The sequence below is a fragment of the Ornithorhynchus anatinus genome, chromosome 3 (genome assembly GCF_004115215.2).
Source record: "Ornithorhynchus anatinus isolate Pmale09 chromosome 3, mOrnAna1.pri.v4, whole genome shotgun sequence".
Classification (NCBI taxonomy): domain Eukaryota; kingdom Metazoa; phylum Chordata; class Mammalia; order Monotremata; family Ornithorhynchidae; genus Ornithorhynchus; species Ornithorhynchus anatinus.
This window is the reverse complement of record NC_041730.1, coordinates 65,505,378-65,530,484: the sequence shown is the minus strand read 5'-3', so window position 1 is coordinate 65,530,484 and position 25,107 is coordinate 65,505,378. Positions and strand designations below refer to the sequence as shown.

The window sequence follows — 25,107 nt, the reverse complement described above, 5'->3', positions numbered from 1 at the left end:
AAGCCTAGACTAGCACCCAAGGCCTATTTATAGAGGATTCTAGCCACTCTTCCTGCTTCTCAACCATCTATAGGTATTTATTGAGCACCTTTTTCCGCAAAGCGGTATACTAAGCACCTGGGAGAGTGCAATGGAGCATTTGATCCTTGCCCTTAAGGTGTTTATAATACAATGGAGGAGAGACTAAAATAGCTCCTCTCCTAGGGGTGATCAGGGTTGAGGACTGTTCACTATATACACCAAGTGAATTCTTTGGGTTTTCAAAGCAGCGTGGTCTAGCATGGGCCTGGGAGTCAGAAGGTCCTGGGTTCTAATTCCAGCTCTGCCTCTTATCTGCGGTGTGACCTTGGGTAAGTCACTTCACTTATCTGGGCCAAAGTTTCCTCATCTGTAAAATGGGGATTAAGACTGTGAGCCCCATGCAGGATAGGGACAGTGTCCAACCTGATTTGCTTGTGTTCATTCATTCATTCATTCATTCAATAGTATTTATTGAGCGCTTACTATGTGCAGAGCACTGTACTAATCGCTTGGAATGTACAATTGTGTTCACCCCAGCACTTAGTACAGTGCCTTTCATGTAGTAAGCACTTAGCAAATAGCACTATTATTATTATTATTATCATCACAGAGCCTGTCACTTAGTGACTTTGGACAGCCTTTGAGAAGAAGAGGTAATGCTTTTCCACAGAATGATCCCTTCCCAGCTTCAAGCCCTGATTGTCTCTTATTTTCCCTCATCCTTTCCCTTCCCCTCCACTCTGTAGCCCCTCAGGTTTAGAATAATAGCAGTCATTATAATAATAATTGTAGTACTTGTTAAATGCTTATCATGTGTCAAGCACTGTACTAAGCACTGAGGTAGAGCTAGATAATCAGGCTGGAACAGAAGTTTCAGATGTGATTGCAGCACTCCCACTTCAGAGGATATTCGACATCCTTGAAGAAGCACTCTGTGTAAAGGAGACAAGAGAAGAAACCTACAGATAACAAAAGGAGAAAGGGCATTTTGCACAGTCAAAACTAATGGTTTAGTCCTAGAAGAATAAACAGAATTCAGATTTTCCCCTTTTTTGTGTTCTTTTTTTGGGGGATCACCCTTCTCTGCTGAAAAGACTGAAAGTTCAGTCATGGGCTGAGTGATTCAGGGTCCAGGTTAAGAAGCAGAGGAGCTGGCAAATCTGATCATCACCATGAACACACTCCAGCAGGCTCCCCATTCCTCCTCAAGCCAAGCGTTAAGTGCATATGAATACAGAATGATTGAGAGAAATGGCAATGAACATGAAGGGTTGGCTGGGTGGCAAATTCTTAATGGCCATATACATTCAGAGCAGCCCAGGAGCCCACTGGGAGACTTCTAAGATAGTAATTTGCTCTGTGCTAAAAAGCCAAGGAGCGAGAGGACAGGGCATCTCGAAGGAACTGCCTAATGCCACCACTCCTCGCCGTCCACCATGGCTCTCGGACTCTGCTTCTAGAGTCTTGTTGGAGCCCCAATTCTCATTTGATGTCCTGACAGGGCTGGGGCAAGAGGAGAAGGGCTCTTGTCGGTCTTCAATTCAGTTGGCTTTCCATCCACTCCCTTAGCTCAAGAGCAAGAGTAGAGGAGCAGAGCTCAGGCTTTGTAATGGTGGGGGACACTCCTAGAATAGCACTGCAGCATGGAAGAGCAGCATGGCCTAGTGGATAGAGCATGGGCCTGAGAGGCAGGAGATCACGGGTTCTAATTCTGGCTCTGCCACCTATCTACTGTGTGACCTTGGGCCAGTCATTTCCCCCCTCTGCTTCAGTTACTTCATCTGTAAAATGGGGATTGAAACTGTGGGCCCCACCTGGGGCAGGGACTGTGTCCAACTGGATCTGCTTGTATCCACTACAGTGCCTGGCACATAGCGCTTAACAAATATCATTAGTATTATTATTATTATTATCATTAAGAGCAAAGTGGAGACATAAAGGTTAGCCTGGGAGTGGACTATCAAAGGAGTGGTCTTGCAGGAGATGGGAGAGTCCTAAATCTCCAAATTCTATGGTCTTTCTGAGTCAGGCAGCTACCACAGTTTTATCGAAGACTAGTTCCTTTGCTCTTTAGTAGCCGGAAAGTGCTCCCTTCAATCAGTCAATCAATTAATGGTATTTACTGAGCCCTTACTGTGTGCAGAGAGTACTAAGCATTTGAGAGAGTACAGTACAACCGAATTGGTAGGCATGCTCCCTATGCATATGTCCCCTTCTTGCAGCCCTCCACCCTCCTCTTCCCTTTTCTTCTAAAGCCATGGAAATTTGATCAGATACATACCTTATATGCTGGAGTCCTATCAGCCCTTCCTTGTCAGGATAGACCCTGAGCTGGCAGGGATTTGAAACTAAAGCTCAATCAAGGGGAGGCAGCATGGTATAGTGAATGAGGGTTGGTCTGAGCTCTGGCCTCAGCCACTTGTGCCTGGGCTGCGAAGCACGGTTGGAGGCAATTTAGATGTCTTTCTCACCTTGTCCACCTTAAATTCATTCTTAGCTGCTTCGATTTGCTCTTCACTGCCTAACAATACTTCTCTTTCCTAACGTACTCCACTGCCCACTGCCACCAGCGACTGTTCAAGACATTTACCTTTCAGCATTTAACTCCCTTCTCAAACCTCCTGTCACCTTGCCCCTACCATCTCTCTCACCCCGATGACCTGGCTACATACTTCATCAGCAAAATTGAAACGATCAGGCATGATCTCCCTAAAATCTCCCCTGCTTCTCTCCAATACCCCCTTCTTCCTCCACCCTCTTCGACTCCCCCCCATGTTCCCTACAGTGACTCAAGATGAATCTCTCACCTCCTCTCTAAATCTACCTCCTCTACCTGTGCTTCTGACCCATCCCTTCATACCTTTTTTAAAACACTAGCTATCTGCGACTGTTCACTTTCTAATAGCTTCTTCCCTACTGCTTTCAAACATGCTTATGTAATTGCTAACCGTCCCCCCTTGACCTCACAGCTCTCTCCATTTATCACCCCATTTCCCTCCTACCATTTCTCTCCAAACTACTTGTGAAAGTTGTTCACACCTACTGTCTCTCCTTCCTCTCCTCCAATTCTCTCCTAGATCTCCTCCAATCTGACTTCTCCCGCCGCTCTCTCCAGCGGAGGCCTCTCCTTCTCCCACTCCCCCAGACTCACCGGTAAGGGAGGAGGCGTCGGCTTCCTCCTCTCGCCCCGTTGCCGCTTCCGCACTATCCCTCCTCCCCCCTCCCTCTCCTTCCCCTCCTTCGAAGCCCATATCATTCGCCTCTACCACCCACTCCGGTTACTTGTCGCCGTCATCTACCGCCCTCCCGTCCCACCTCCGACTTCTTCAACCACCTTGACCCCTTTCTCACCTTCCTTCTCTCCTTCTCTCTGCCCACTCTGATCCTCGGAGACTTCAACATCCATATGGATGTACCCGACGACTCCTCTGCCACCCGCCTGCTATCCCTCCTCGACTCTGCCGACCTCCTCCTCCACCATACTGCGCCCACTCACCGACTCGGTCACACCCTCGATCTCGTCATCTGCTACCGCTGCACTATCTCCTCCCTCACCGACTCTGAAATCCCTCTCTCTGACCATAACCTTCTCACCTGCCTCATCTCTCACACTCCCTCCCCCTGCAAATCTTCGCTACTGCCCCACAGAGACCTCCGCTCTCTCGATCCCATCCGTCTTTGCAATAGCATCTCTCCTCACCTTGCCGCCCTGTCCTCTCTTCCCACTCTCGACGATCAGGTCTCCGCTCTCAACTCCACCCTCTCTACTCATCTCGACTCTCTCGCCCCCCTTTCCCTCCGCCGCTCTCGCTCCACTAACCCACAGCCCTGGATCACCTCCTCCGTCCGCCTCCTACGCTCCTATGCTCGAGCTGCTGAGCGCTGCTGGCGAAAGTCCAAGCACCAAGCTGACCTCAAACACTTCAAATTTATCCTTTCCTGCCTTAACTCTGCCCTCTCCTCCGCCAGGCAAAGCTTCTTCTCCTCCCTCATCGACACCCATGCCCGTCACCCCCGCCGATTGTTCCAGACCTTTAACTCTCTCCTTAGGCCCCCTGTTCCTCCCCCTCCCCCATCTCTCACCCCCAATGATCTGGCCACCTATTTCCTCACGAAAATCAACACGATCAGGTCTGAGCTCCCCAAAGTCACCCCTCCGCCTCTCCCCTCCCCCCCCACCAACCCCCTCCCCTACTTTCCCATCCTTCCCTGCAGTATCCTCAGAGGAGATCTCCTCCCTCCTCGCAAGTGCCACCCCCTCCACCTGCGCCTCGGACCCCATTCCCCTCTCACCTTCTTAAAACCATCGCCCCTGCCCTCCTACCTTCCTTAACTTCTATTTTTAACCACTCAATCTCCAAGGGCTCCTTCCCCTCTGCCTTCAAAACATGCCCACGTCTCCCCCATCCTAAAAAAACCCGCTCTTGACCCCACTTCCCCCTCCAGTTATCGTCCTATCTCCCTACTACCCTTCCTTTCCAAAATCTTAGAACGAGTCGTCTACAATCGATGCCTAGAATTCCTTAACTCCCATTCTCTCCTAGACCCCCTCCAATCTGGCTTCCGTCCCCTCCACTCTACCGAGACTGCTCTCTCTAAGGTCACCCGTGACCTCCTTCTTGCCAAATCCAATGGCTCCTACTCCATTCTGATCCTCCTTGACCTCTCTGCTGCCTTTGACACTGTCGACCATCCCCTCCTCCTCCATACCTTATCTCACCTTGGCTTCACGGACTCTGTCTTCTCCTGGTTCTCCTCTTACCTCTCTGGCTGATCATTCTCGGTCTCCTACGCTGGAGCCTCCTCCCCCCTCCCATCCTTTAACTGTTGGAGTTCCTCAAGGGTCAGTTCTTGGCCCTCTTCTGTTCTCCATTTACACTCACTCCCTCGGTGAACTCATCCGCTCTCACGGCTTTGACTACCATCTCTACGCAGATGACACGCAGATCTACATCTCCGCCCCTGTCCTCTCCCCCTCCCTTCAGGCTCGCATCTCCTCCTGCCTCCGGGATGTCTCCACCTGGATGTCGGCCCGCCACCTAAAACTCAACATGAGCAAGACTGAGCTCCTCATCTTCCCTCCCAAACCCGGTCCTCTCCCAGACTTCTCTATCACCGTGGATGGCACGACCATCCTTCCCGTCTCTCGGCCCGCAATCTCGGTGTCATCCTTGACTCGTCCCTCTCGTTCACCCCACACTCCTATCCGTTACCGAGACCTGCCGGGTTTCACCTCTACAATATCGCCAAGATCCGCCCTTTCCTCTCCACCCAGACGGCTACCTTACTGTTACGGGCTCTCGTTATATCCCGGCTAGACTACTGTGTCAGCCTTCTCTCTGACCTCCCTTCCTCCTCTCTCGCCCCCCGCTCCGGTCTATTCTTCACTCCGCTGCCCGGCTCATCTTCCCGCAGAAACGATCTGGGCGTGTCACTCCCCTTCTTAAACAACTCCAGTGGTTGCCTATCGACCTCCGCTCCAAACAGAAACTCCTCACTCTAGGCTTCAAGGCTCTCCATCACCTTGCCCCCTTCCTACCTCTCCTCCCTTCTCTCTTTCTACCGCCCACCCCGCACGCTCCGCTCCTCCGCCGCCCACCTCCTCGCCGTCCCTCGGTCTCGCCTATCCCGCCGTCGACCCCTGGGTCACGTCCTCCCGCGGTCCCGGAACGCCCTCCCTCCTCACCTCCGCCAAACTGATTCTCTTTCCCTCTTCAAAACCCTACTTAAAAATCACCTCCTCCAAGAGGTGTTCCCAGACTGAGCTCCTCTTCCCCCTCTACTCCCTCTGCCATCCCCCCTTTACCTCTCCGCAGCTAAGCCTCATTTTCCCCTTTTCCCTCTGCTCCTCCACCTCTCCCTTCCCATCCCCACAGCACTGTACTCGTCCGCTCAACTGTATATATTTTCGTTACCCTATTTATTTTGTTAATGAATTGTACATCGCCTTGATTCTATTTAGTTGCCATTGTTTTTACGAGATGTTCTTCCCCTTGACGCTGTTTATTGCCATCGTTCTTGTCTGTCCGTCTCCCCCGATTAGACTGTAAGCCCATCAAACGGCAGGGACTGTCTCTATCTGTTGCTGACTTGTTCATCCCAAGCGCTTAGTACAGTGCTCTGCACATAGTAAGCGCTCAATAAATACTATTGAATGAGTGAACTTCCTCCCCCTTCACAGAAACAGCCCTCTCTAAAGTAATCAATGACCTTCTTCTCACCAAATCTGACAGCCTCTACTCCTCCTAATCCTCCTAGACCTCTCAGATGCCTTTGGAACTGTAGACCACTCCCTTCTCCTTGAAACTTTATTGAACCTTGGATTCACTGAAAACTGTCCTCATCTTGGTTTCTCCTCCTATCTCTCTGACCACTCCTTCTCGGTCTCTTTCCTGGCTCCTCCTCTGCCTCCCACCCTCTGACTCTAGCGGTCCTTCAAGGCTCAGTTCTAGATCTTCCTGTTCTCCCTCTACACCCACTCTCTTAGAACTCATTTGCTTCCATTGCTTCATTATGCTGCTTCTCCATTTTGTATCTAACCCAGATGCTTATAGAAGTGCTTGACATACAGAAACAGCATGGTATAGTGGATAGTGACTGGGCCTAGGAGTCAAAAGAGGTCATGGGTTCTAATCCCAGCCCGCCACTTGTCTTCTGTGAGCCTTTGGGCAAGTCATTTTACTGCTCTGTGTCTCAGTTCCATCACCTATAAAATGGGGATTGAGACTGTGATCCCCAAATGGGGCAGGGAATATGTCCAAACCAATTTGCTTGTATCAACCCTACTGCTTAGTATAATGCCTGGCACATAGTAAACACTTAACAAATATAATTACTTTTATTAACAAATACCACTTTTTTATTATTATTATTATACTCTGCTGAATTGTACCCTTCAAAGCAGTTAGGAATGCTCTGCACACTGCAAGTACATAGTAAATATCATTGTATTATTATTTTCTCATTAGCATTAATAATAATGAGGACTATAGCCCTTTGGGTTTGGCTAAAAGAGGTCCCTGGAGACTTTAGGACACGCAGGCTCGATGGAGTGAAGGGATCGAAAGCCTGATTGCAGTGGGTCGGGAAGAGGAAGTGAAGCCCCTGAGCATCAATTTTCCATTCCAGGAGCTTGGATAGGAATGGCAACAGGGAGATGAGGCGTAAGCCAGAAGGGACCTCAAGATGGGCAGCACAGCTCATAGGCCCAAGCTGGGCAAATAATAATGTTGGTATTTGTTAAGCGCTTACTATGTGCGAGCACTGATCTAAGCGCTGGGGCAGACATAGGGAATCAGGTTGTCCCACGTGGGGCTCACAGTCTTAATCCCCATTTTACAGATGAGGGAACTGAGGCACAGGAAGTTAAGTGACTTGCCCACAGTCACACAGCCGACAAGTGGCAGAGCTGGGATTCAAACTCATGAGCCCTGACTCCAAAGCCCATGCTCTTTCCACTGAGCCACCACTGCTTCTCCAGCCACGCTGCTTCTAACTGCAAGGGCAGCAGGGCATTCGGATTCCAGTACATCTTCAGTCTTTTTCTAGATAGCTAAGTGTCTCCATCTCTAAAATGGCATTGGTCAACTGACTGTCTCACCAGGAGTTTATGGAAAAATTTTCTATGTGGAAGAGAGAGGGAATTTTTAATTTGTGCGTAGACACGTGTGCATCTGAGTGAAGGTATACCACCAAGGGATGTCTGAGTGATATTAAAGTCTTTATTATTATATTGGAGAAGCAGCATGGCTCAGTGGAAAGAGTCCGGGCTTGGGAGTCAGAGATCATGAGTTCGAATCCCGGCTCTGCCACTTGTCAGCTGTGTGACTGTGGGCAAGTCACTAACTTCTCTGTGCCTCATTACCTCATCTATAAAATGGGGATTTAACTGTGAGCCTCCCGTGGGGACAACCTGATTACCCTGTATCTACCCCAGTGCTTAGAACAGTGCTCTGCACATAGTAAGTGCTTAACAAATACCAACATTATTATTATTATTGTACTTGTTAAGCACTTACTATGTGCCAAGCACTGTTCTAAGTGCTGAGTAGATACAAAATAATCAGGGTTGTCCCCACATGGAACTGACAGTCTTAATCCCCATTTTACAGATGATGTAACTGAGGCACAGAGAATTTAACTGACTTACCCAAGGTCACATAGCAGACAAGTGGCAGAGCTGGGGTTAGAATCCATGTCCTCTGACTCCCAAGTCTGTGCTCTTGCCACTAAGCCACACTGCTTTATGTGTTGGTGAATCAGTATTTGCGTCTGGGCTTTCTCAAAACCCTGACCTCAGCTTGTAGTTTCTCCTTGGGAGGTAGGAGGGACAGGGCAATATATCTGTTAGGAGGAAAAGGGAAGGTGGTGAAACTTAAGGTTTCCAAGAGAAGAGAGGGATAATCCACTGGGCCACAGTTCCTGTAAAAACAAACCAGCCTTCTTCTCTGCTTCCCTTAGGACCCTGACAAGTTTCAGTTCGGTCGCACGAAGATCTTTTTCCGGGCGGGCCAGGTGGCCTACTTGGAGAAGCTGCGGGCAGACAAATTTCGGGCAGCCACCATCATGATCCAGAAGACCGTGAGGGGCTGGCTGCAGAAGGTGAAATATCGTCGTTTACGAGGGGCCACCATGACCCTGCAGAAGTACACACGAGGATACTTGGCTCGCAGGTGAGCAGTCGAGAAGGACACCCTTATTTCCCCTTTGAGGAAAGCCGCCCAGCTCACTGGTTCAGTTAAATGTCTCATGGGACGAGGAGACTGAAGATTGGGTGATACAGTGAGAGAGTTAGCCACTGCCTGCTGGTTCTCCAGAGTAGTCAGTCAGTCATATTTATTGAGCACTTACTGTGTGCAGAGTACTGTACTAAGCGCTTGGGAGAGTACAGTATAACAATAAACAGACATAGTCCCTGCCCCAAATGAGCTTACAGTCTAAAGGGGGAGAAAGACATTAATATAAATAAATAAATTACAAATATGGACATAGTGCTGTGGGGCTGGGAGGGAGGATGAATAAAGGGAGGAAGTCAGAGTGACACAAAAGGGAGTGGGAGCAGAGCAAAGGAGGACTTAGTCTGGGAAGGCTCTTTGGAGGAAATGTGCCTTCAGTAAGGCTTTGAAGAGTGGGGGAGTAATTGTAATAAAGGAAGAGGGAAGGCATTCCAGGCCAAAGGCAGGACATGGGCGTGAAGTCTGTGGGGAGATAGATGAGATCGAGGTACAGTGAGAAGGTTAGCATTAGAAGAGTAAAGTTTGTCAGCTGGGTTGGAGTTAGGAGAGTAGCAAGGTGCGGTAGGAGGGGGCAATGTGATTGAGTGCTTTGAGTGCTAGTGAACAAAGCAGGTGTCCACTAGCCAGCCTGGCTTGGAGTTCCCCAGTGAGTGTCATTCCTGCATAGTTCTTCAGTACCCAGTGGGTCCCACATGGAGATCTCAGCATCAAGGCCAGCTAAACTCCCCGCTATCTCCAGGGAGGAATCAGCCATCCCTAGCAGGAGTGAATATTTGCTGTTTTCTTGTTGGTTTTGTTTTTGTGTGTTGTTAATGATATTTGCTAAGCACTTACTATGTGCCAGGCAGTATACTAAGTGCTGGGTTAGATACAAGTTAATCAGTGTGGACACAGACCCTTTCCCACATAGGGCTCACAGTCTTAATCCCCATTTTACAAATGAAGTAGCTGAGAAACAGAGAAGTGAAGTAACTTGTGCAAGGTCACACAGCAGACAAGTGGCAGAGCCAGGATTAAAACCCTAGACCGTCTGAGTTCCGGGCCTGTCCTCTATCCACTAAGCCATGTTGCTTCCATTTCTAAAAACTCCACCTAAAAATCCACAACTTTCTTTGTTACCCACTTTTCAGTTCAGTTTAAAAACCCAAACCCTTAGGCAATTCTTCCCTCTACTTGATCCATACCTCAGACTGCAGATTAAGTCTTTACCCTCTTCAACTAATAATGTTATCCATAATTCTTTCAGTTTGTACCATGCTTTTATTATTTCCAAAGTACTTTCACATCAAGTATCTCATTTCATCCTGATACCATCCCTGTGAAGTAGGATGAGGCAGGTATTATCCTCATTTTGCAGGTGAGGAAATTCAATCAATCAATCATATTAAGTTCTTGGGAGACTAGAAAAAGTTTGAAGGCACATTCCCTGCCCACAAGTTTACAGTCTAGAGGAATTAGAGCCTAAAAAGTTAAGGGACTGGCCTCCAGAAGAAAAGGAAAATAGTAAGTGACCAGACTTTGGGTCAAGAATCTTCCTTATCCTCGAAGATCATTTTCTAGTTCCCCATCAAGCCTCTCTTTTCAATGCTGAGGAGAGACACGGTCTTGAAGACTGGCTTCCTGAGACTACAGGTCTGTCTCTGAGCTAGCGGGATTATTTTCCCAGGTTCCCACCCTATTCTTAGGTGTTGAAGAGGGGGGTACTTTATGGCAGGAATTTTCATCTCTTTTTCCCCTTCTTCCTTCCACACTCAGTCCCTCTGCCTTCAAGATGCCCCCATGACCCTGTCCCCTTCCCTAGCTTTCTGCAGGTTGGTTCTTGATCTGATGCCTTCCTTTAGATTGGTATCCATCATGGTGACTACTGCAGTGTTCTTACACTCCCAACTCTTCACATAGAGTTTACCAGAATAGACAGGAAAAACAATACCCCAGATGGTCTATCCCTGACATCTTCCTAATTTAATTATATTAAACAGAACTCAAGAGCAGTGGAGTTTAGAGAATTAAAAAAAAATACTTCCTCTTGGTGTCATTAGCCATGCACTGACATGAATTTCATTTACATGTCAAAATCAGTGGAAGAGCAAAACACATGCCTAGATGAATCAGTCAGTGGTATTGAGCACTGTACTGAGTATTTGGGAGGGTAAAATAGAATTGGAAGACACAATTTCTGCCCTATGAACTTTGATATAAGTGGAGCAGCTTCTGCTCCCTCATCTCTCCAGCCTGCCTCCCTCACTTCTCTTAGCTAGTATTAGAAATTCATTTCCAGGATATTGGTTAATAAGAATATCCTTAGAGAGATAGCAATAATGGACCAAAAATATATTTTAGGTATTAATTCATAAGTAGTGAGAGTCTGATTAATTCTGCCTGATAAACTTCAATGCTGGAAGCATGAATCATTCTCTTGAGCTCTAAGTACAATGCACACATTTTCTATGTAAGATTTCTTTTCAGTTTTTTTTTTTCAATTACATCTTGAGTTCTGTATCTGAGCATGCATGATGTGCTGATTTTTTTATTTTGTTCATTAACTCAAGCAATTGGGAGACTATCCCCAGAACAATGCTACTATCACCAACACTCCAGTTCACTTGGTGAATTGGGAGAGTTTGAGGGTTTTTCAGCTGTGGGTTGCTATCTGGCAAGGCTAGAGGGCACTTTTAAACATCATCTTCTTGCCTTCAGAAAGGATCGATCCCCCTTAATTCATCTCTGGCCATGGCAAATATGCTTCTGTTTCAACTCATTATCACCAAGGGGTAGGAGTGATGGGGAGGTAGAGGAACATTGCCCAGTCTTGGTGGACATTGGATGCTCCCAGCATACAGTTCTGGAGTGTGGGACTGAACTCTGAAATAGATGGGAAGTTCCTGATGGACAAGGATTGTGTCTTACCTCTTTTTGGAGTGTCTTGAGTGCTTAGTATTGTGCTTTGCAGACTGCACATGGTCAGCAAAGACTGTTGGTTGCCTGATTGGGAGTATGAGTCTAGCTTAGACTGTAAACTCATGCTTTTGGAAAAAATTTATGGTATTTCTTAAGCACTGACTACATGCCAAGCACTGTTCTAAGCACTGGGGTAGATACAAGTTAATCAGGTTAGACCCAGTCCCTGTCCATATAGGGCTCACAGTCTTAATCCCCATTTTGCAGATGAGGTAACTGAGGCACAGAGATGTTAAGCGGCTTCCCCCTCTAGACCGAAAACTCGTTACGGACAGAGAATGTGTCAGCTAATTCTCTTGTACTCTCCTAAGTGCTCAGTACAGTTCTCTGAACATAATAAACACTCAATAAATGTTTGATTGATTGATTTGCCCAAGGTCTACCAGCAAAGATGTGATGGAGCTGGGATTAGAACCCAGGTCCTTCTGACTCCCAGGCCCGTGCTCTATTATTAGGCCATGATGCCTCATTTTGAGCAGGGAGCATATCTATGAGTAGTGTTTCAATGCACTCTGCCAAGTGTTCAGTTCAGTGCTCTGCACACAGTAAGCGCTCATAGCATTGATTGATGGAAAAAACATGTGTTAGATTTTGACCTTATTCTAAAAAGAACAGACAAGGATTGTAAGTGTCCCTTTGGGCAGAATTTCACAGTCTTGGAGTTACAGAGTGGTTAAGCTACATAAACTGGGATTCAAGACATCTGCCCCATCCCAAGCTATATCATCTTCTCCAAGTCATTCAACTTCTCTGGGCTTCTTTCCCCACATGGTAAAATGAGGATAGCATTGACTGACTACTTTCCTGTTAAGGATGTAGGGAGGGAGAATAAGAGTCTGTGAAAAATATTTTGCCCTCCTTGAAAGATAGGATTGAAGGAATTATGTAAAATCATGGTGTGATTTTATTGTTTAGTTGTGTTTTGGCAACATCTTGCATTCTGTCTGAGCAGGCTTGTCTCTAATTTGCTGAGCTGTATCAGAGTAGGAAAAAGTAGAAGTAAAGACAGAGCAGGCTGTTGTTGGCACAGTTGGGTGCAGAGAGGAATGACTGTCCAGTATTCCAGGGATGTGGAGGGATGGGGATGAAAAGGAACCTATCTGAATAGGGTGGGCTTCAGTCTCTTCAGATGCCCCACCTTTACAACCCCCCCAACCTCATTCCAACCTATTTTCCTGCTCCACCCAAGGAAATCTGCTCACTGCCACCCTCCCATCCTGCTTGCTTCCAGGCAATGGCATATCCCATTCCCTGTTCCTTTTTTTTCCCAGTGGTATTTTTTAAGCACTTAGTCTATGTCAGGGACTGTATTATGTGCTGGGGTAGATACGAGTTGATCAGGTTGGACACAGTCCATTTCCCATATGGGTCTCACAGTCTTAATCCCCATTATACAGATGAGGGAACTGAGACACAGAAAAGTGAAGTGATTTGCCCAAGCTCACACAGCAGACAAGTGGTGGAGCTGGGGTTAAAACCCAGCTCCTTCTGATTTACAGAGCTCTGTTAAGCCATGCTGTTTCCTGGGATGGCTTCCTTTCCTCCTACATAAGAAGTCACATCCTCCATTTCCCTTAATACCCCCAGCCCCCACCTCACCTCCTTCCCAGCTTCAAATCTCTGTGAGAAAATTTACACCCTCCTGAAGTCATGATGTAGTATAACTGCTTACCTCATCCTCCTGGCCCTGGTCCCACCATTACACCAGCACATGTATGTTTCTCAGAAAATCTTGTGTATGTTTAAGTATGTTTGTACATTGTGTATAGTTGCTGGTTCATGCCTCTGGCAATTGCATTTATCCCTAACAGACTATCCAGATAGTTCTCTCTGTCCTGGCTCCCACATTAACTTCTCTATGGGCAGGGAATCTTGTCCTTTTTCTGCCTTCGTAACAGCAGGACCTCAGTCCTCTGCCCAGTGGAAGGGCTCAAATAATGACTCCTGCTGTTGTGGATGAGGGTTGAGTAAGGAGGAAAGAGAAACTTGCCTAGATTGCTAAATTAAGTTTTAATTTAATGGTTGAACTTCTAATGCAACCTATTTGACACAGGCTTGAGAACAAGTTGTCCACGGTCAGTCCAGATGCCAATCAGATGAGCCACCTGGGAAATGAAGTTGTGATTTTTTTTTTTTAATTCTCTGAGCAGTGCCAGGCCTCTGATCTTGTTTTCACACACACCCCCACCACCACCATTCTTCCTCTTTCTGCCCTCCCCACCCCCATGCAGCATTAGGGTCCAGGTGGTGGTTAATCCCACAGCTGATTGCATCTCAGGCCTCAGCTCTGGAGAGCTCCCAAATTAGCACACATTCTGAGGACATCAGCTCAAGTGTCTGCTCCTTGTTTTGGCATCCTCTGCTCACTCCCACCAAAGCCGATACTCAGAGGTCAGTGGAATCACTCAACTAAATCATTTGATGTTCATCCACTCTAAGAATTGGAAGATGAAACATCTGAAATAAAATGACATCCGGGGAGAGTGAAAAGCAATTACAAAAACTGACGGGCAGTAGACTTTGTTGTTCTCACTTGATTTTTTTCCCCCTATATCTCCCTCCCTCTCTTTTTCTCTTGGAAGAAGGTATATGTGTAATGGCTATTAAAGTCAGACAGTAATACTTTCTCAGAATTCAGGCATCTTGGAAGAAAAATAAGCTGACGATTTCATTCGTTTTCTTTACTTACTTCAAAAGTTTAAGAACTTGGAGCTCTGAAGAGAGGATTAGAAGCAGTGTTGCCTAATGGATAGAGCACGGGCCTGGGAGTCAGAGGACCTCGGTTCTAATCCTGGCTCCACCTCTTGTCTGCTCTGTGACTTTGGGCAAATCATTTAACTTCTGCACCTCATTTACCTCATCTGGAAAATGGGGATGAAAGCCATGAGCCCCATGTGGGACATGGACTGTGTCCAACATGATGATCTTTTATCTATTCCCATGCTTAGTACAGCACCTGGCACAGAATAAGTGCTTAACAAATACCATAAAAAAAAATTGTTACAGTGCAAGATCATTGGTTTGCCATTGTCAGCCTATTAGCAATAATTAATTCAATGAGAAATAGTCGTACAGGACTTTGCCTGAATTTCATAACAATTCAATGAGAAATAGTCCTACAGGACTTTGCCTGAATTTCCTAACATTGACTCTCTCTACCTTTACACCACGAATAAACATTTTAAGTCCTTGGCCTAGTGGGAAGACCACAGGTCTGGAAGTGAGAGGAATTAGGTTTTGATCCCAGCTCTGCCATTTATCTGCTGTGTGATCTGGGACAAGCCGCTTAACTTCTCTGGACCTGTTTCTTCATTTGTAAAATGGGGATTCAATCCTGTTCATACTGTGAGCTCCATGTGGGACAGGGTCTGTGTCCAATGCGATTAACTTGTATCCACCTCAGTGCTTAGAACAGTGCTTGGCACATGGTAAGTGCTTTACGACTACCTTGATTTTCTGTTTCTGAAAACTGAAAATGAAAACCCATTTATGAAAACAAGATGAAGACCTAAGAGGCTTGGAGGTGTTTGATGGGAAGTGTCTTCTTACATCTTTCTTCCGGGATCTCAGTTTTTTCCCCAAGCATTAAGATGGAGACATTTAACTGAGCCCATTAGAGACCTCAAGTGGCTCAATGGGGAATGAAGAAGTGTTCTTACTGTCAGGCTAGAACACAACCCAAAGCCAAGTGTAAGAAAGAACTTCGTGCATAAGGTCCAGGATCAGATCTAAATTCTGCCCTTTTTCTTGTTCAACACCTAAGTCTCCATTACTCTCTCCACCCAGTACCGAATGGCCATGATGTCTTCACTTTGTAAAATCTAGCCGTTTCCAATATTGCCATCCATACTAATTACTAGGGGCCTCCTGTGAACAGAGCACTGCACTAGGCAATTGGGAGAGTAAGTAGAAGTAGAGTCATTGAGCAAGAACAAAACAAAAGCATTGAATTAAAATACATAAGTGAAGCAGTGATGGCCAGCATATTTAAGCAGAAAATGCCCATTTAATAGGATAGGTTTGCACTGGGCCCATGGACGCCATCTCCAAGGAGCTAAGAAAACAATCACCCCTGTGGTGTTTCTGTTTTGTTTTTTGGGGTTTTTTATGGTATTTGAAATGTGTTTTACTAAGTACCAAACACTGTTCTAAGAATTAGGGTAGATGCAAGTTAACATAGTCCCTGCCTCAAATAGGGTTCACAGTCTAAGTAGATGGGAAAACAGTATTTAATCCTCATTTTACAGTTGAGGAAACTGAGGCACAAGGAAGCTAAGCAACTTGCCCAAGATCACACAGCAGGCAATTGGCAGAGCTGTGCTTAAGACCCAAGTCCTCTGACAACCAGGGCTGTGCTCTTTCCATCAAGCCATGCTGCTTCTCCTATGTGAACTGAATTTCCAGCCTTGCCTATCTCAGGTCTCCAAAAAGATCCTGCTCTAGACTGTAAACCTGCTGTGGGCAGGGATTGTCTTTCTTTATTGCTGTATTGTACTTTCCAAGTGCTTAATATAGCCCTCGGCACATAGTAAGTGATCAATAAGTAAGATTGAATGAATGAACTGAGAGTTTCCAATCAGAACCTTAAAGACTTAAAATGGTAGCTTTCTGGCCTGTTTTTAGCCAGTCCCATCCCAACCCCTATTCACCCCTCTTTACTCATCCCCCACACACACTATGGAAAGTTGGCACCCAGGCTGGGACTATGAAGACTGGCAAGACTTGGGCTCTGCCAGCTCACGTGGTTCTGAAGAGAGGCGATTCACATCTGCAATCTCTGGGTGGGACAGGGGAGTGGTCAAGCTGGGGTTTCTGGCTGATTTTTGAAAGATAGGGATGGGTAACAGGGAGGGAAGCCGGTTCCTGCTGGGGAAGCAGGTGGAAGGCTCTTCCCGCCTCATCTGTGCTCTCCGCTCCTCAGGCTGGCTGAGCACCTACGGCAAACCAGAGCTGCCACGGTCCTGCAAAAGTACTATCGGATGCAGAGGATTTACCAGGCCTACCAGAGGATCCGCAGTGCTGCCATCGTCATCCAGGCCTTCACCCGCGGCATGTTCGTGCGGAGAGCATATCGCCAGGTACTGGGCGGACCTCCCACCCGGCCGTGCCGGCTAGTGGCACCCAGTGGCCCCTAAGCGAAAGGGGCTTGGACTGGGAAATACCTGACCAGATGGGAAATTGGAAAAAAAGCGGGAGTTGGACAGGCAAAGATGATGAGTAGAGGGGAAAGTGGTCTCAGATGAACCACAGTGAGAGGTTCAGATGGGTGGGCGAGGTGGTATCTGCATAGTTAATCATGGGCGAGGTGGTATCTGCATAGTTAATCACCTGAATGATCTGAAGTGGTTTGGGAGGGAAATTAGACCGGAGGAAGCTGCGTTAGCTGCGGTGTGAGTTCAGCAGGCTGGAGTGGCTCAGCGAACACACCCGGTGCTTAGAACAGTGGCTGGCACATAGGTGAAAGCACCTAACAAATGCATTAACAACAACTCTGGCACATTGGCTAGCGTGCTGAAAAATGTCCAGAAGTGGAAACCTGAGTGAACAAAGGCCTCTCTTTCTCCCTCAACAGGCTGAATTAGATCTCCCTTGGCATGATTATTTATTTATATTAATGTCTGTCTCTCCCTCTAGACTATAAGCTGCTACAGCCAAGGAACATGTCTAACAACTCTGTTGTACTCTCCCAAGCACTTAGTGCAGTACTCTGCACACAGTAAGCGCTCAATAAATACCATTGATTGACTAATTAATGGTTACTTATTCTCTTGCCAGGTCCTGTTGGAGCACAAGGCCACCATCGTTCAGAAATACTCCCGGGGCTGGATGGCCCGAAAGAGGTTCCGTCAGTTAAGGAATGCGGCTATTGTGATCCAGTGCTCTTTCAGGCGACTGAAGGCCAGGCGGGAGCTGAAGGCCCTCAAGATCGAGGCCCGGTCTGCCCAGCACCTGAAGCGGCTCAATGTTGGGATGGAGAACAAAGTAGTCCAGCTACAGAGGAAGATTGATGACCAGGTGAGTTGTGCACTTGGACACCTTTTTTTTCAATGGTGCTTTGTAAGCACATACTATGCCCCAAGCACCAGTCTCATTGCTGTGGTAGATACAAGTTTACCAGTCCCTGTCCCACATGGGGCTCATAATCTAAATTGGAGGGAGAAGGATTTAATCCTCATTTTACAGATGAGGTAACAGGCAGAGAAAAATTAATGACTTGCCCAGGGTCACCCAGCAAACGGTTGAAAGAGCCAGGGTTAGAACCCAGGTCCTCTGACTCCCAGGCACATCCGTGCTCTTTCCACTAGGCCACACTGCTTCTCGTGGCTAGTGACACCTGGAAGGAGGGAGAAGAAGAGGGAAAGGGGCCCTCGTTGAAGGCATCATTTGGGAAGGGGATAAACAGATGTTCTAGACACTTTGCTCTAGAAAATGTGCTAGTCCTGAAGGAGCTATTGGCCTGGGAACCCTTCCAGGTAGAAGGAATAAAGCAATCTCACTACACAAAACAGAGAGAGGCAGTACACCCCAGGGATCAGAGCAGGAAATCCAGGATGAGTTTAGAGCTGAACTCTTCCCTGAGCACTGCTTTCACTTAACTTGATTCAGCCTCAGCTTAATTATCTCTACAGTGACCTTAAGCTCATGGTTCCCCAGGTCAGGGTATTGGGGAAATTAAGTGGTCTGAAGGAGTTCAGGCATATTTCTGGAGGAGGGATACTAATTTTGCACTTTTCCGTTGAGTTGGGCATAGATATAACCACTTCCACTGACTGCTAGATCCGTTGTATGATTTCATTTTCTTAGTCTTTGGTCGGGATAATTATGGTTCTTGTTAAGCGCTTACTATGATAATAATCATAATAATGGTATTTGTTAAGTGCTTACTATGTGCAGAGCACTGTTCTAAGCACTGGGCTAGATACAGGGTAATCAGATTGTCCCACGTGGGGCTCACATTTTTTAATCCCCATTTTTACAGATGAGGTAACTGAGGCACAGAGAAATGAAGTGACTTGCCCAAGGTCACATAGCAGACAAGTGGCGGAGCCGGGATTAGAACCCACGACCTCTGACTCCCAAGCCTGGGCTCTTTCCACTAAGCCACACTGCTTCTCATATGATCCAAGCGCTGTTCTAATCGCTGGGGTAGATACAAGTTTATCAGGTTGGACAAGGTCCCTGTCCCACATGAGGCTCACACTCTTAATCCCCATTTTACAGATGAGGTAACTGAGGCCCAGAGAAGTGAAGTGACTTGCCCAAGGTCACACAGCAGACATGTGGCAGAGCCAGAATTAGAACCTAGGTCCTTCTGATTCCCAGGCCCGTGGTCTATCCACTAAGCGACGCTGCTTGTTGCCTTCTTCTCAGTCAGCAAGCCCCAGTTTATGTTCAGTACTGACCTTGCCCAGTAAAATTATTAGTGGATATAATAAAAATACTAATAATTGTGGTATTTAAGTGCTTACTACATGCCAATCTCTGTACTAAACATGGGGTAGATACATGATAATCATGTCCCACATGGGACTCACAGTCTAAGGAAGGAGAACAGGTACTGAATCCCCATTTTGCAGATGAGGGAATTCTAGCACAGAGAAGTTAATTGATTTGCTAAAGGTCACATAGCAGATAAGTGGCAGATCAGGATTAGAACCCAGATCCTCTGACTCCAGCGGATCCAGGAGCATATAAGCAATGTGTTCTGGTGGAAAGAGAACAGGCCTGGGAATCAGAGGACCCAGGTTCTGAACTAGGCCCCACCACTTGCCTGCTGTATGACCTTCAACAAGTCACTTAACTACTCTGTGCCTCAGCTTTTTCGTCTATAAAATGGAGATTCAGTACCCATTCTCCCTCCTACTTAGACTGTGAGCCACTTATGGGACAGGAGCTGTGTCCCACCAGATTACCTGTATCCACCCTAGCAATTGGTACAGTGCTTGACAGATAGTAGGCATTTAGCAAAACTATTAACATAGCTTAGTACAGTGCTCTGCACATGATAAGCGCTCAATAAATACGATTGAATGGATCATTATTATTATCATTATTCCAAGACCAGTAAGTTCTAGACATTAGGAAAAATGGCATGTGAAGGGAAACTTGCACATTAAATGATTTCCCCAGAGTCACTCAGCCTATCATTGGTGAAGCCAGAATTGTCATCCAAATTGACCCCCTCCGTGGGTGCTAATAGCCATGAACAAGCAAATGCCTCTCTCTAAAACAGTTGTAAGTACTGAGCACCCAATGTGCTGCATTTCACTAGGCACTTGGAAGGTACAAGATAACGAATAATAATAATTGTGGTATTTACTAAGCGCTTACACTATAATAGGCACTATACTAAGCGCTGCAGTGGATATAAGCAAAGAAGTGACAGTTTTCCTGACCATAGGATCTTATTAAGTGGATTCACACACAGCCAACTGTGGTTGGTAAACTGTTCAAGCTTTCTCAGCTGCCTCAGGATGCTCAGTCCAGCTTTTGAATGGTACGGTTTTCACTGATTAACCCTCAAAGCTCCAAAACAGAAAATACACGGCTCATCGGCTGCTGAAACCCCTGTGTTTTCAAGTGCTCCTGGGAAGGAGCCCTGAAGTTCCAACCTTTAATCTCCTCATTTCCGTGGCTTGACAATCTGGCTTTTAAATTGATTCTGGAGGTTAAAAATAAACCAGGCATTCTGCGATCCAAGTGGTTGAAAATCAAAGACAGGCAGAATTGAAAGGCCTATTTATGGCATGGCTTATTTTTAAAAGAGCATTCTGCTGAAACTTCCTGCTCCAGAACATCTGTAAGTGCTGTAGCATATTTTGGGAGCTCATGGAAGAAGAGTGAGGGTAGGAACAAATTTCTGAGTAAAACACCTGTTTTCCCAAACTGTATGTGATATTTTAAAAATCTCACCCAGCTAATTTCTCCATTAAGACCGATGTGCCTTTTAAGGATCCAGGGCTGAGGGCGAGCCACAGTTGCAAAGGAGACACCTGTGCTGCCAGCGTATGGATCCCCCAGAGCTGGCTGCCCTTTTACATTTTTTGTGGTATTTGTTAAGCGTTTACTTTGTGTCAGATCCAAGGTCCCAGATTTATTCAATCATATTTATTGAGCACTTACTGTGTGCAGAGCACTGTACTAAGCACTTGGAAAGTACAATTCGGCAACAGAGACAATCCCTACCCAACAAAGGGCTCACATGCTCACACTCAATCCCCATTTTACAGATGAGAGAACTGAGGCCCAGAGAAGTGAAATGATTTACACAAGCTTACACAGCCAACAAGTAGTGGAGCTGGGATTAGAACCCAGGTCCTTCTGTCTTCCAGTCCCTTGCTGTATCTACTAGGCCATGTTGCTTCTCTGGCATTAGCATCTCATTGGCATGCAGATGCCCTAGCAGTCAAGGAACAGGGGTGATAATGGCCTCTCTCCTTCAGAGAGGGTGCGTTAACAATTCAGGGGGGTCAGGGCATTGGGGAAAGACTCCATCTTGCTTGAATCATCAATAAGTGGTATTTATTGAGTGCTTACTGTCTGCTGAGCACTGTAGTAAGAGCTTGGAAGAGTTCAATAGAGCATAAAGTGCAGCTCTCAAAGAGCTTACAATCTAGCAGGGGAGACAGACACTAAAATAAATTATAGGTAGGGAAGCAACTAATTATCAGTACATGAATGTTGTAGGGGCAAGAGGTAGGGTGAGGGTAAGGGATGGTGCAGAGGTGATGCAGTAGGGAGAGAAATGGGATTGGGGGATGAGGGTTTAGTCAGTGAATGCTTCCTGGAGAAGATGGGGTTTTTGTAGCTAGAGTTAGCCTTTGGAAGGTGACGTGGTTTCCTCTTTTCTCCGGAATCATAGAGGAAAGTTGAGTGCATAACCTGCCTGGGAGGTGCTGTGTTTAGGGTGATGATGACTGAAAGAGAAGTATATGAGGATGAGCCAAAGGAGGCCTAAGTCAGGCCGAGCAGGTGGGTCGGAGTGTGGCACCACCCCTGCATCTTTGGGATCCTGCAAAGGTTCTGCTGCTTCGAAGATCCGGTTATTTTCCTGGGCTCTTCCATGACCCTCCCTCCAGCCCTGCCCCTATTCCAGGGATAACGCAGTGCCACTTTCTTGTTTTAAGTGAAAGAATGGAAAAAGGACAGGGATTTCAGGTGGGAGGTAAGGATTGGGAGGGGCTGGGCTTCCAAGAGCTAATAGGTCAGCTACCATTTGGAGTTTCTTTCAGCCCCGAGTGGGATTCAGTGAGAGCTAGGGCTGAGCGAGGCCGAGGGTCCAGTTCAGACCACTCTGGGGAAGACCGTCCCTGTCACCCCCGTGACACCTGTGGTGCCTTAAGCAGTGATCGGGGAAAGTGGTGTTAGGCAAATCATACATCTAGGAAGCCAGAGCCAGGGGAGTGCAAGCAGCAGCTCTTAAAGCACCATCACGTTAGCGGCCATTCTAGAGCTAATGTAGAATGCCTTCAGTTACCTGCCATTTCTAGACTAGAGCTTGCGCAGCCCCACCCTTGCCCTCCCTGCTCTCATTTGTCCTCCCCAAATTGAAGTAGGAGCGGTGATAGTTCTTGTGGAGAACTTGCTGTTATGCCGAGCATGGGTATGTATAAGCACTGGGGGCGAGTACAAAGTCACCCAACCCTGTCTCACAAAGGACTCACCACCTGCACCCAGCTGAAGGGCAGCCTCTCCTCCTCAGGACTCCCATTTGCCAAGATGATCGATTTGAGAGCTAAAGACTCCTAGTAGAGGAAATAAATCTTTAATCTATTATGATAACATTACTAACCAAGCCGAGCAGAGCCACCCGCTGTTTGAGTAGTAACGAGAATAGTAATACTATCGATTAAGGGGTTACCATGTGCGGAACACTGTACTAGAGAAAGCAGCGTGGCTCAGTGGAAAGAGCCGGGGCTTGGAGTCAGAGGTCATGGATTCTCATCCCAGCTCTGCCATTGTCAGCTGTGTGGCTTTGGACAAGTCACTTAACTTCTCTGTGCCTCAGTTCCCTCATCTGTAAAATGGGGATTAACAATAATAATAATAATAATAATAGTATTTTGTTAAGCGCTTACTATGTGCCAGCACTGTTCTACCAGAGCTGAGGTAGATAGAAGGTAATCAGATTGTCCCCCACTGGGGCTCCAGTCTTAATCCCCATTTTACAAGATGAGGTTAACTGAGCGTACAGAGAAGTTAAGCGACTTGACCAAAGTCACACAGCTGATAGTTGGCAAAAGCTGGGATTAGAACCCCAGAACCTCTGACTCCTAAACCCTTGCTCTTTCCACTAAACCACAACCTGCTGCTTCTCTTAAGACCATGAGCCCCACCTGGGACAACTTAATAACCTTGTATCCAGCACTAAGAACAGTGCTTGGCACCTAGCAAGAGCTTAAACAAATACTATCGTTATTATTGTTATTACTAAATTCTGTGAAAGCACACATGGTTGGGAAATTAGGCACACTCCCTGTCCCTTGCCGGGGGGGGGGGGGGGGGGGGGGGGGGGGGGGGGGGGGGGGGGGGGGGGGGGGGGGGGGGGGGGGCGGGGGGGGGGGGGGGTCCCAATTTAAAAATATAAAGTGGGAGAGGGACTTGTGACTGGCACTTATGGAGAGTTGAAATAAAAATATTTAAACATAAATGACAAGGGCACACAACAAAATAAAAACCAAAAGTGGCTCAGAGTCCAATCATCACAACCGCAGGCACAGTGCCTCCTCCATTAGCAGAAGCAGCCTCTGCCATCACCTTCACTGCCCTCCCAGGTTCTAAGATAGGGGAGGCCCTGCTTTTGGCCTTCCAGCCAGGAAGTGCAAGGCAGATCTGAAGGAGCCCACTGATTCACGTTTCACTCCAGTCAGTCTGGGTCCAAGGATGTTGAAAGAGACAGTAAGCAGGCTTCGAGGAGGATTCTAGTGGCACATTATTGGAGACAGAAGTTGGGCCCTTTGTCTTTATATGACACACAACGGAAATCCCTAGAAGAAACCTGAAACCCAGCCCACAGCAGACACTCAGTTCTTAAGTAACTTAGTACACGTGCTCCCGCCACACAGTACAGCACTCAAAAAAATAACATTGACTAAATCCATACTCTAGCTGAGGAAGGGGAGCTTGGCTCCAGGAGCTAATCATTCAATCAGTTGTATATTGAGAGTTTACCATGTGCAGGGCACTGTACTAAGTGCTCGGAAGAGCATAACACAAAAATTTAGCAGACGCAATCCCTGCCCACAGTGAGCTTAGAGAACTTATTCATTCATTCAATAGTATTTACTGAGCGCTTGCTATGTGCAGAGCACTGTACTGAGCGCTTGGAAAGTACAGTTCGGCAAGGGATAGAGACAATCCCTACCCAACAACGGGCTCACAGTCTAGAAGGGGACTAAAGTGATTTGCCCAAGGTCCCACAGAAGCTAAATGCATGAGAAGCAGCATGTCCTAGCAGGGAGAGCACAGGCCTGGGAGTCAGAAGGACCTGAGTTCTAATCCCGGCTCCACCACTTGGCTGCCCAAGCAACCAGCAAGCCCAGTGCTATGTGTACCCAAGTTCTTTAAGGCCCCACAGGGCTGCAGGCCTATAGGATCTGATGCCTTGGGCTCAGGCTGCATTAAGTAAGCAAACAAAGGGGAAAGCCTCCTAGATTAATCCTCAGCTCGGAGATTTGTTGCCATTCAAGAGATTACGCTTTAGTAAAACCAGGCTTGCTGCTGACAGATTTATTACAATCTAACTCACTTTTCTTTGTCTGATGCTGAGAAAAATCCTTCCAAGATAAGAGTCAGGAAAATGTTTTCTTGGAGGGGTAGTGCAAAGGTTTATCAGCTGGGAGTTGGGAGTTGAAAAGTTTGGCCCAGGTGCCCTGCAATTTCCCCTTGAAAAGTTTGGCCCCGGTGCCCTGCAATTTCCCCCACCTCCTGCTGAACATCATCAAGTGTATATCATGCCCTGTAGCCTATAGGATACTTCAAGCAAAGCCACTGACCCCAGGCAGTCTTCCTTCAAAACTTGCCCTATGAATAATAATAATAATGATAATTGTGGTATTTATTAAGTGCTTCCTTTATGTCAAGCACTGTACTAAGGACTGGGGTAGATACAAGATAATCAAGTCCCACGTGGGGCTTACAGTGTAACTAAGAGGAAGAACAGGTATTGAATACCCATTTTGCAGATGAAGGAACTGAGGCACAGAGAAGTTAAGTGACTTGCCTAAGGTCACACAGCAAAGTGGCATAACTAGGATTAGGCCATTGTTTGTTAGGGATTGTCTCTATTTGTTGCCAAATTGTACTTTCCAAGGACTTAGTACAATGCTGTGCACATAGTAAGCACTCAAAAAATACAACTAAATGAATGAATTAGGACCTAGGTCCTCTGACT

General features: G+C 46.9%; 1 protein-coding gene across 3 annotated transcripts in view; it reads left to right on the top strand.

Annotated features, from left to right (window-relative positions):
* Positions 1-25,107, top strand: part of MYO5B (myosin VB) — a 360,820-nt gene that overhangs the window by 265,069 nt on the left and 70,644 nt on the right. For all 3 annotated transcript variants that reach the window (XM_039911492.1, XM_029060231.2, XM_029060229.2), the window contains exons 19-21: positions 8,482-8,693; positions 16,636-16,792; positions 17,490-17,729. In XM_039911492.1, the coding sequence (XP_039767426.1) occupies positions 8,482-8,693; positions 16,636-16,792; positions 17,490-17,729 (609 nt within the window). The remainder of the gene's footprint in view (positions 1-8,481; positions 8,694-16,635; positions 16,793-17,489; positions 17,730-25,107) is intronic.